At 32.4% G+C, this 12,775-nt stretch overlaps 1 protein-coding gene across 1 annotated transcript; it reads left to right on the forward strand.

The window, feature by feature from the left end:
- Positions 1-8,234: 8,234 nt before the first annotated feature.
- On the forward strand, positions 8,235-8,813 carry LOC110686751 (pectinesterase inhibitor 3-like). The gene has a single exon (XM_021863356.1). The coding sequence runs from the start codon at positions 8,235-8,237 to the stop codon at positions 8,811-8,813; it is 579 nt and encodes a 192-aa protein (XP_021719048.1).
- Positions 8,814-12,775: the final 3,962 nt, after the last annotated feature.

Consider the following 12,775-nt stretch of genomic DNA (forward strand, 5'->3'; position numbering starts at 1 on the left):
GGACAATGTTCAAACAAGACAAGCTAGATTAAGCTTTAACATAATTTGTCATAGCCTAATCGATTAAGGAGTTTTTGGATTAGTATATAAACTTATAATCAATGCCTTTCATCCAATTGGCATAGCCTAATCGATTTCAAGTCTCCTCACCCCTTGTTTCCATTGGATATTTTTCCACAATTAAACGCCATTCTAAATTTGTGATTGAAATGGAAAGCCCTATGAGGTGGTAAGAGCAATTACGTTGATGGATATCATTATTGTTCTCTAGCTTCTTTCTGTCAAAGATCCAGTTATTAAGATTTTTGCGTTTTAAACAATATGATAAATTGAAAAATCATTCATCGCAAACTAATTAAATACGAAGTAATACAGGGAAATAATAATAATTAAAAAAAAAACGAAATCTATGCATTACACAATCATAATTTAAGTATAGAATAATGAAATCAGAAACATTTTCTCAAATATATGTACAATATTGGATCAAAGTAAGCCAATTGCCCTAACTAAATGGTTGTAACATGCATTAACTATTTTAAAATGTACAGAAATAAATGTTGTTTGTCACTACATATGACATGCAATACATATATATTCTTTTAATATATGGTCATTGCATTTGTATGCGTTATCCTCATATAGTTATCATGGTTAATTGAAACCAATATTAGCTGTAAACCTAAATTACATATCCTAACAACTTTTAAAACCCTAAAAAAAATGTATATGAAAAGATTGGACAATCTATACTATAAAATGGTTGAGAAGATGAGGTTTGGTCGTCACAGCTTTGGCCGCCAATTAATTAGTTGCGTATTAATTTCAAGGATATGGTTATCACTTATTTATGAACCACCTACCTTATACTATTGCATGCCCCTTTATTAAAGTAAGGAGTTGCTAGAATTATACGAGTAATTTAGAATAACATTACTATTATTATTACTATTAAACATTTATTTACTATTTATATACACGTGAGAGAAGGAGAAGATTCGGCGAATTGCTTAACTTGCAATCTGGATCTATTCTTAGGAGTACACATGCAAGAAGTGCCTCATCTATTAATGGTATTAATATTTTTTGGTCCTTCTGTCCTTTTTTGATTAAGCTAAGGGTGAGACTTATTCACCTTACTAATAAAAATTAGTTTTAAGATTGATTAGGGATCTGTTATGTTCACTTTATTTTCACTTATTTCAGGTCTAACAAATTCAGATAAGTTCAGTTAAGTTAAGATAAGTACAGTTCAGGAAAATTAAGTTAATATAAGTCCAGTTCAGGAAAAATAAGTTCTTATAAGGGTTACCCAATTCAAATTACAACTAAAATATGTTCTAATAAGTTCAATTAAGTTTAGATAAGTGAAAATCAGGTGAATAAAACACACTCCTAGGGTGTAATCATAGTTGATCGAACTCCTCAATCATGTATAATTAGGTATATGTATACCACATGCAAAAATTAAGGCTAATATAATATGGTATGCTGTTAGTATGTTACTACCTCCTGTCAATGTTGTGTGCACGTAGATCACATTGTACATACAATATGTCTGTAGCACAATTTCACATCTATCGCTTTAAGTTGTTCATATATTCACATGTAATTTTGTTAGAGATATGTGTCTAGTTATACATTATATAAATCTATTAATCCATACAACTACTATTACATTCCCTAGTAAACTTCTCTCAATGTTTTTTCCTAAACAAGTACTATGAATTTTAAAAGCTAATCCACAATATGAATTTATTTTCTTATAGAATAAAATCAACGAAATTTAATTGATTCACACTAATAGACTTATTACAAGAAATATCCTTGGTACAAATGTGGGATGCAAAATCATTAGACTTAACGAGTCGATATCAATATCAATAACCATCAACCCTACGTCCATACATTTTTCTTTTACTACTACGTAGTACTAGTTCTTAATCAATCACTATTCAAATAATGTAAATTAATATAAGCAAATTCTAATTTAAACATCTCGTGGCTTTCTATGATTCGCACAAAATGAATTATCTCTTAATTAAATTCATACAACACTCATTCAAAAAAACATGATAGTTACACCATATGGATTAGTACTTCGTACTCGTATTATTTAACTACCGGAAATAACCAACTTTTCCTTAGCATAAGACCCATCAAAGACGTGGAAGCTGTCCACTGGTTGGTTAGCTTATGTATGAGCGTCAGAAAAATGTTTAGGAAGTAGCTAATCAACATGGACCAATGATAATGCGACGTGTATAACGCGCTTGGCCTTATCCTAGCTTAATAATTATACCTTCATCATATCCTAATTTTATATCTTGTCTTAATCGAAAAAATATTTTCTCTGTTTTTTTAATTGCTATCACTTTGCAAATTGTGTATTTTTAGGTAATTTTTGAAGATGAGAGAAATAGAAAGAATAAAAAACTAAACCCCTATGATAGGAGAGAGGTAGACTATGATTACACCCTAGGAGTGTGTTCTAATTATATCAAGTACTCGAATAATAATTAAAAAAAATGACGTAATTAATTTGAAAATTTCGTTTTAGAAAAGTGATCCAATTAAAAAGAAATTAGAGTAATAATATGGGGTTGTTTGACAATTGACTTTTTGCCTACTTTTTGGCTTTTTAGTTTGGTCAAACAGCCAAAAAAATATGTTTGGTAGTTGGCTTTTAAGCTGGCTTTTCTGCCAAAAGCTAATAGAAGTAGCTTATACTATTAGCTTTTGGCTTGTTGGCCCACTTTATCACTAATAAACTGCTAACAAATATTAATAATTTTACCAAACACTTTTGTAAACAGCCGGCTTAAACAAATAATTTAAAAAGTTAAACCATATAACTAATACTTCCAGTTTGTCAAACAAGTCAAGCAAACAAGTCAACAGTCAATAGCCAACCGCCTATTACCAAACAGCCCCATAATAATGTGGATCGTAATATGTCAAGATCATTGCCAAATATTATGAAAGTGGGTACATGAAAAAAGGTCAATTTCATGGGGTACACACAGATAGTCCAAGTCCAGAAGGAAACCCAATGAAGCCCAACTGTGGCCCACCAAATCAACCCAACAATCAAAAACTAGTTGTTTAACCGACCGACCTGTTATCATTTCTCAGTAATTTCAAGCTATAAAGGGTTCTTTCAAGTATAAATGAAAAAGACCTTTCAATTGAGATTAATAATACTGATAAAAGTATTTATGAAAAAGACTGAACAAATATCCACCAAAATAAAACAAGTAGTCACGTAGTAGGTCTATCATGAATGTTTTTATGATTTAAATGGTCCGACGTTAGAAAATTGATTACTTATTAAAAAAAATCGACATTATTTTCAATATTGATAAGTGACAATAATATTTGACAATTAAGTAATCCTTTATTTTATTCTCGAGGTTTTTCGAACTTCCATCTATAACCTTAAATAATTTTTGTTTTTCTACTAGTCATAGAATAATCCTCAATTTTTTTTTGGTAAATAACACGTTAAGATTACTAATTTCTTTATGATATATCCTTACTTGATTAATTTCGTACACCAAAACTTATGTGATGCATCAAGTACCAAGAATAAAATGAAGCTCTCGGTCCAGTGCATGCATGTCTTAATGCAAGTTTAGGACAATTGAAAGTGCAAGGTGAGGTAATGGTGTATTTTGTCTCCCTTTTATGTGCAACATAAATTATACCGGCAAAAACATTGTTTAAGTATCCGGATGCGGATAATTAAAAATATTTTATATTCCCGCCTTTTATTTGTAACATAAATTATATCGGCAAAAACATTGTTCAAGTGTGCGGACGCCTGTAATAATATTTTTTATTCCCGACTGCATGAAAGTTAAGGTAAGCAATCAAGTATGTGTCCACTTGACATAAGGATGATGTTAGGTGTAAGGTAAATGGCCTATTCATGAGCCTAAGATATTATAGAAATGTGGTTCAAGTTGATCAAACAAGCTAGCATAACTATACATACATAATAAATGTTAGTGTCTAAATTTGAAGCCGCGTTTGGGAATTGGGACCAAAAGAGCGTCATTTTCATCAAGTTGGTTTGAAGCTTAAAATGGAGATAAGTCGTGAAAATGAACTCCAATTAGGGTGGGCAGCTTATTCTTATATGGAGACTAGCTAATACAGAGTATCTCGTCAACTTGCCTTTTAAAGGTGGGTAATAATGGGGGTATCTAGTTGATCATAATAATGCCCCACTAGCTACATCTTAATAAGATCTTAACTTTGATTTACTCCGTACTACATACATGTCAACTAGTCGTAACTTATATAGATAAGTCACGAAGGATGAATTTCAAGACCTTGGACTTGCATTTTTCTTTTATTAATCATATCAATAACTAATTAATTTTTTGAATTACTATTATGCAACAAAATAATATTTATGTCTCACAAATAATATATCTTTGTTACATATAATAAGAAACGGAGGTAATATATATTGTATATAATATATTGTATGATACTATGAGCGCGGACTAACATAAATGTGTACAATTTTTTGCCTGGTTCATTTATAAAGTTATGGTCCCTGTCTATGTAGTAACCTATGATACTCCATTGGATAAGTGGATAAGTGTTGGTTACATTTATGTACAATTCTGGATTTCTCTGGAGCTTTAATTTATATATTTATCTCATTATATCTTAAATCTTGGTGCTAACGATGCATGATTAGTGGTTACCACCCCCTTTCTCTCTTCCTTTTTTTTTTTAAAGGGTTCTTCAAAATTAATGTTCTATAGATCAAGAATAGCCAAATTTCTTCATAATTAGCAAACCTTCTTCTTTAATTTCATCCTATTTTTGCTATTAATTTCAATAAAAACTATATCCTTTGAGTATAGTAAATGCGCATATGGTGGATGTTGCTCAAAGTTAACGTTGTACATGTTTATTTTATGGGTAAAGATTTATGTGAAATTGATTAAGAAGTTTATCGTGTGATTATAATTAGATGATCAAATTAAATGAGATTTTTCTTTACGGTTACAACAAATCGATAGACTCCCTCGCTAACTAAGGCTGTAATAAATCACGGTGATATGAAAGAGAGTATGAAAAATTATAGGTGATCGGGCTTTGACCAAAAATTGCAGTCCATTCCGGGTCAATTCTTTGGGGGCAAGCTAGGCCCAACTTTAAGGCCTAAAGAACTGTGCCTGAACCCATATTCTGGCCAATATCGAATCAGGGCTAATTTTTTAAAAATTGGGTCGGGCCCAAAAACTGCCCAAACCGACAAATTTTCGGGTCGGGCCAACTTTGATTAGATCTATGGAAAATGTACAATTTCAATGCAACAATGATCATAGCTTGTTGAAAGAAGATTTTTATTTGATTCAATTGTAATGTACAGTATTTGTTAAATTTTATTTTTTTGGAGATGTTGTGAGATATTTTATTTATAAATAAATCAATCTATACTACTTCCTCCGTTCTATTAATATTGCAACAATGGATTTTTTGCACTATTCAACACTCTTGTTTGACCAATAATATGATTTATACGTTAAACAAAATATAGTCATGTGGGATCTTGTTGGATTCGTCTCATAAAATACTTTCACAATATCAACTTTTTACAATTTTTACTCTTACACAATTATAGATATTTAACATATAAAATGTGCTTTGGGATGCGTAATTTCATCCTTGTTGCTATATTAATAGAATGGAGGAAGTATTATTTTAAAACAGGAAGTTGGAAGGACATGTGTCCACTTTCTGTTATTCCTGATTAAAAAAAAAATAACAAATTTTTTTTTTATCTTAGAGTTGTGTTCATTTTTGACTTTTTTTTTTGGTTTTACAAAAATTTAAGCCCTATTAATCTTACAGAAGCGTCCTTTCCAAAAAAAAAAAAAACATCAAAGTGAAGCGTTTCAATTTTTTTCTTCCCTTTTAAACCTGTTATTTCTTTTCCTCTTATCATTGTTCTTCATTTGTTTCTAAAATTTGTTTCTTTAATAGTCAGTTCCACATTCCCATCTCCTATTTATATCACAATACACACGCAATTGATCTCTCCAACCAAATTTTGAGTTTTTGCTTAAAAGAAATTGGGTTTTCGTGATCGGTTTCATCAGATATGTTACTACAACCAGGTTTGTATTTTTACCAGTTTAAATTTTTGGTTTCAGATCTGAAATCGGGTTGCAGTGGTGAATTTATTTGTATAGATTTGTGATACTATGGAATTATTTCTTTTATTTTTTTAGAATTTATATTTTTTCACTCTCGTTGTCTATCATTGTCAATTGATGCTTCTTTTTACTGTGTTTTAAAAACTTCTGGGTCGTCAAGTTTGTGGAATTGTTTTGGCTGATTTGATCAGATTTTAGTTATTTGCATGACAAAAATTAGGTTTATGGTATCTAACGACTAATCTGTTTATGGGACGTTGAGAAGAAGTTAATTTATTTTCCATCTCCAATTGTCACAAGTTTCGTATCCTATTGTCATAAATTCCGTCAAAAATTATGAGTATTAGGCAGAATTGTTGTGATCATCTGATTATCCTTTTTCTTTGCAATGTTTATTTGGTAAGAATGTACATATTTTCTGGTTTTATGAAATTTGCTTACATATATTAATATTTTTGGGTAAAAATTTACATCTTTTTTTATTTAATGAAATTCGGTTTCATATATTAACATTTTTGGGGATAAATGTTTAAATGGTATTGCTGAATTTTTAGAAATTTATGAGTGTTTTTAGATCAATAAACCACTATACGTTCAAATACAAAAAAAAAATATTACATACATTAGACAACCGTGCATAGCACGGATTTAAGACAATTTTTTTTTTTTATAAGTGAAAAACCCCCCTTGGTTTTGGGCTTTATCCCCCATATGTTTGTATCTTAGGTGGGCTCATCTGTTTTTATTTTTTGAAAACTGTAGCACAAAAAAATATCACACATATGAGTGGGCTCATCTGAAAAATTAGTCCAAACTGTAGCACAAAAAAAAAAAAAAAAAAAAAAAAAAAAAAACTGACACATATGAGTGGGCTATGGGCCAGTGGGTTACTACAATGAATGAGAAATTCAATGAAGATCAATCTTGTCCAAACAAGGCCCAATAAAATATCACAGCACAATGTATATGATTATGAAATTTTTGATGTATAATTTCACGTCGAATATTTAACAAAATAAAATTCTATCATTATACTTATAAATTTTATCTTCTAATATCACACGAGTAGTAGATTCTAAAATTATTTAACCTCTATCATAGGCTCATAGCTAAAAAAATTTTTGGTGTAGAAACTTCTAAATTTATATTTATTAATCTTATCTCATTACTTTTGCTTAAGTTAATTTGTTCATCATTAACTCTCCTATTTAACCTTAACTTCAAAAAAAAAAAAAAACTCGACTTCATGCATGAATTACAACGACATGGTAGAGTTATACATGACATAAAATTCCATTATAGTTAAATCTCTTTAGCCGACTCAAAAAAAAAAAAAAAAAAAAAAACCTATAAATATTGCATGCAACCTTTAATTTTTTATATCAAACCAAAACATCCATTAATTAAAAAAAAAAAAAACAATTACAATGGCATAACGATTTATTCTCTTAGCATCCCTCCTCTTCCTTTCGATAACAGGTGTAAGGATTAAAGTGTTCAACTAACTTGCAATCAACCCACAATAGCAATGAACAAACAAGCATAACAATCAAGAACAACTTTGAAGGAATTAAAGCAAGTAAAAGGAAGACAATGTTACCGTGGGAAAACCCGAGAACCGGGAGAAAAAACCCACCCTTGCACTATGGAGTAATATTGATGATGAATGAACTCAAGAATTACAAGCATGAATTGTATAGAATTCAAATGCTCCTCACAAACCCTCTCAAAACCTCTCTATGTGTTTAAATGTTTGTGAATACTCAACAAAGAGGCTTAGAAAAGGTATATATAGTCTAGGTAGAAAATACAATCCAACGGCTAAGATTAAAGCAAATCGCACAAGCCGAAAACGAAGCGACGAAATAGGGAGCAGGGAGGTTCGGCCGAACCTACCCAGAGTTCGGTCGAACCTAGGGTGGTTCGGTCGAACCTCTTTGGGTTTGGTCACTCCTCCTCTAGAAATGAAAACTGGTGCACCTACTGACTTAAAACCGGGTTCGACCGAACTTTTCACAAGTTTGGTCGAACCTTAACAATAAGGCAGCTTCTATGCAATCTCCTTATGTCTCCATGTATTTATCTATCTCCACACTAATCCTAACAACAGGCTCCTTAGCAAGCTACTCACCAGCCACATCATACCTCATATCCACCTGCGACGACGCCACGTACTCAAACCTATGCCTCGAAACCCTCCTCCCCGATGTTGACCGCATCAACAGCACCCCGAAGAAGTCCACTCGCCTTGCAATAGCAGCCACCATAGCCGTAGCCCAATCCGGGTCTAAGAGCATCACGCAGCTCTCAAAACAACCTCAAGTTTGGAGCCGCGAAGCTAACTCCCTCGACGATTGTAGTACCTCAATCGCTAACTCGGTCAAGGGATTGAACGCAGCATTAGACACCACGGACCACTTGGGCGGTGGCAGTAAGAGTGACAAGGAGTCAAAGAGGGTAAGCATGGTTAATAACATCAGACCCGTGCTTACGGCTATAGACACTTGCCTTAAGAATTTACAAGGGTTGAGGGCTAGAGATGTTGTCTTAAACAGAGTTCAAGATTCTATGACACCACTTAATCATCTTGCTACTAATGCTATCGATCTCATCCGTCGCATGCAGTTTTAAATTTAATCATATTATTTGTAGCAATACATTATTAAATATTTAACATTAAGAGGAGTTTTATTTTTATTGAGCAAGATTAGCAACCTAAGTATTATGATTGAGTTGTTTTATTTTATATCATATGGTACTTTGTTTTAATTGTCATTAGATACGCAAGTATATTAATGAGTTAATAATTGCAATTATACTTTTTTCGGTTTTTTCACCAAATGCCATTGACTTTTCACTTAATTCACCATATACCATCGAAAACTTTCAAATTCACCACATACCATTCAGTTTTAGAAAAATGTCACAACATGCCATAATTGACTAACGAAAGTTAACACCGTTAGTCATTAAGGCTAATAATGCTACGTGGCAACATATAACTGGTTCCTTTTAAATTATTATTAAATTAATTATCATAAAATAAAAAAATATATGAAAAAAACCCAACTACCCAAAGGCATGGCAACCCAACCACTACCCTGTCCCGACAACCCCCGCCGACGCGAAATCAGACCAGAACCTCGACGCCGGTGCGAAAACCATCCACAACCCCTGCGCCGACGTGGAATCTGGCCAGAACCCCCGCTGGCGCTCCTCCCCTTCCCTTGAATAACCGTTCCCGAACCCTTAAAACCCCTATCTCTCTCGAAAAACCCTCCCTTAACCACCGGCCGACGCCCACACCCGCCTCCCTCGTGTCGAAGAACTCAAATTCCCCTCCCTCAGTCGCTGCCGCCCAGTTTAATTGAAAATAACCACCCTAAAACCCCAAAATCGAAACCCTAGATTTTGGTTTTAGGGTTTCGAGGTAGTGATTCAGGTGAGGAGGGTGGAGATGGTAGGGGTAGGGGAAAATTAGGTTTTTCGGCATTTGAAAGGGGGTTTGGACGGCCGGTGGGTTGGGAGGGAGGCTTTTCGAGGGAGGGAGGGGGTTTTTCATTGAGAGGATGGTGGTTTAGGGAAAGAGGAAGACGCCAACGGGAGGTTCGAGGTTAGGGTGGCGCCGGCGCGGGGTTTAGGGCGGGAAGTGCTGGTGTGGGGAGGCCAGAGGTTGGGGGCATGGTGGGTGGCTGGGTTGCAGTGTGGTGGTTAACTGAGGTTTTTTTTTTTTATAAATAATTAATTTTTGATAAATAATTAATTTTTTAAAAAATTAAAATAATTTAAACAAGAACCAATCATATGCTGCCACGTGGCATAATTAACCTTAATGACTAACGGAGTTAACGTCCGTTAGTCATTTGGCATTTTGTGACATTTTTTTTAAACACAGTGGTATATGGTGAATTTGAAAGTTTTCGATGGTATATGGTGAATTAAGTGAAAACTCAGTGATATATGGTGAAAAAACCGTACTTTTTTAGCCATCTAATGTTATGATTCTGTTAAAAAAAGTTGTTACCCATATATATATAAAGGGGAGTTTTTTCCCGAGTTTTTAGAGCGCCACATAGAATTTTAATTTTTAAAAAATCATTAGAGCGCCACGCAGGATTAATATTTTTAAAACGCTACAATCAGATTATGCCACATAAGATTAGTTCTTTTAAAGCGCTACGTAGGATTATATAAAGGAGAGTTTTTTCCCGAGTTTTTAGAGCGCCACGTAGGATTTTAATTTTTAAAAAATTATTAAAGCGCCACGCAGGATTAATATTTTTAAAACGCTACAATCGGATTATGCCACGTAAGATTAGTTTTTTTAAAGCGCTACGTAGGATTATAATTAAAAAATAAACGCCACGTTGGAATAATATTTTTAAAACGCTACAATAGGATTATGCCACGTAAGATTAGTTTTTTTAAAGCACTACATAGGAATATAATAATAAATAAAAATTTATTAGAGCGTCATATAGGAAAATGTTATAGTTTAGCCAATGAAAAAAAGAATTGCAATTTATTTCAGATCTAAAATTTTATATTAATTATAAAAATAAAATCAACGCGTTTACTGTGTGGCTGACCATATCGTATGGCAATTGAGACACACCAAAACACTGACCGAGTAGCCTTGATCGTGCGAATAACCCCTGATCGATTAAGTAACCCTTGATCAACCGAGTAACCTTGACCAAATAATCCCGGCCACATGGTGTGACCAATCATATATGAAACTTTGTGAAATAAAATATTATCTTTTTATATTAGGAATTTTTATCTAAATATGAAAAACAAAATTAATAATTCATTTTGTAGTAAAAAAATTCAGGTAGTAAACAAGCGAATATCACAAAGTTTATCAGATACATATATATATTTCGTAAAATATTTTGTTTGAAAAAATACAAATAAACCGTGCATCACACGGGTTTCATCTAGTTCTACTATATATTAAAGAGGATAATTAGGCATATTCTCCAAATATTTATTTCTATATCAATTCAACAAGCATTGTAACGAGCTAACGAGTGGATCACATGCAAGGTCCTATACCCTATAGTTTGTGATTTGTGAAGTGAAGAGTGAAAAAAAAAAAAAAAATGTCATTAATTTCAGTGAAGTTATAGGAGAGTTATGCTCTCAAGTTCCAAGAGTGTCTCATGCATGGGTGATCTATTTATCATACTTGAATTGAATAAGCATTGATATGATGTTTATTTAATTTGTGCTAGAAGACTATCATGACATGCTATTACTTAGCTAACTCCGTAATTTAATTAAGTTGCTTCTCTTACATTGCTTATGCCCTATATCATTACGTGCATGGAATTAAAAACTAACTATACGTTTCAACTTTGAGGTTGTAGTGTTGGTATTGTTTTTATTAGCATACATGTACATGGTGCACTTACAATCGTTTTTCAAGGCGCTCTTGCTAGCACTGCATCAATTTTTTTTCAATACGTTGAATTTCTCGAAAAAAAATGGAGTTGGAGCTAAAATTATTATTGTTTTAGAACATATAACTAAACTTCGAATAAAATTAAATATACTCGTAGTAATATTCAACAAAGAAAACTTATATGATTCAGTAATAATATAATTAAAGTAACACAATACAATGATATGAGATGAAATTCAATCTAAATTTTGTTAGTATCATTTTTTAAACTTTCGATCATCACCTAAACTAGTTAATTAATTTTGACACTCTATAATTAATTAGTTCTAGTTCACGTGGCTCAATTACACATACATGCCAAGTGTTCTTCTCACCTAGATGACAATTCAGTGAATTAGTACAACGTGTAATGGTATACATTTTTTTTGTGTGAACATTATGTTATTCAACAATCACCATTATTTATTAGAAACATGTTGGAAATGATGCTTTGTAATATTGCATAAGATTTGCTATAAATATAGAGCAGTAACATCAAACAGTTCAAATGAGCAATCTATATTCATAAACTAGTACTACTGATACTTAAGCTCATCACTTACACAACTTTGTTTTAAAAATAGTATAAAAAAAAAAGAGTGAAAACATGAGGGGATACTTCAATCTTGCCGTCATAGTATGCCTTATGCTCACTGCTTCAGGTTTGCACGATCAATACGTACCTCCTTCGTTTTTTAGATGAATTATTTTGATTTTACCATTATTCATATATCTCGTACTTGTACAAATTTTTGGTGATTTATGTTATTTAAGCTAAGGAAAAATATGATCACGTAGATCTTGTTAGATTCTATTGACAAGTATGGAAAAAAGCTTTATCTAAAATGTTCAAAAGAAGTTAATTTTTATTCTTATCCGACTTTCTTATCATTAACGAAGCCAAAAGCATTTTTATTAATTTACAATAGGGTTTTTTTTTTTTTTTTTTGATATTATTAATTTGCTACTTTGTTTTTCAGCAATGACTAACACAAACAAAAAAATATTTGGTAATGGACTGTTGGAGGCAGAGATACAAGCGTTGAAAACAGTTGAAAAATTGATGGGAGCAGAAGATCAGTATTGCATTCCATCAGGCCAAATATGTGCAAGTTCTGGACCACCAGAACAATGTTGCTCTGGCGCT

This window comes from Chenopodium quinoa, unplaced genomic scaffold (genome assembly GCF_001683475.1).
Source record: "Chenopodium quinoa cultivar QQ74 unplaced genomic scaffold, ASM168347v1, whole genome shotgun sequence".
NCBI classification, from domain to species: domain Eukaryota; kingdom Viridiplantae; phylum Streptophyta; class Magnoliopsida; order Caryophyllales; family Amaranthaceae; genus Chenopodium; species Chenopodium quinoa.

What these genes read in the sequence shown, in the direction of transcription:
- LOC110686751 (XM_021863356.1), top strand. Translation starts at nt 8,235, where the DNA reads ATGCAATCTCCTTATGTCTCCATGTATTTATCTATCTCCACACTAATC.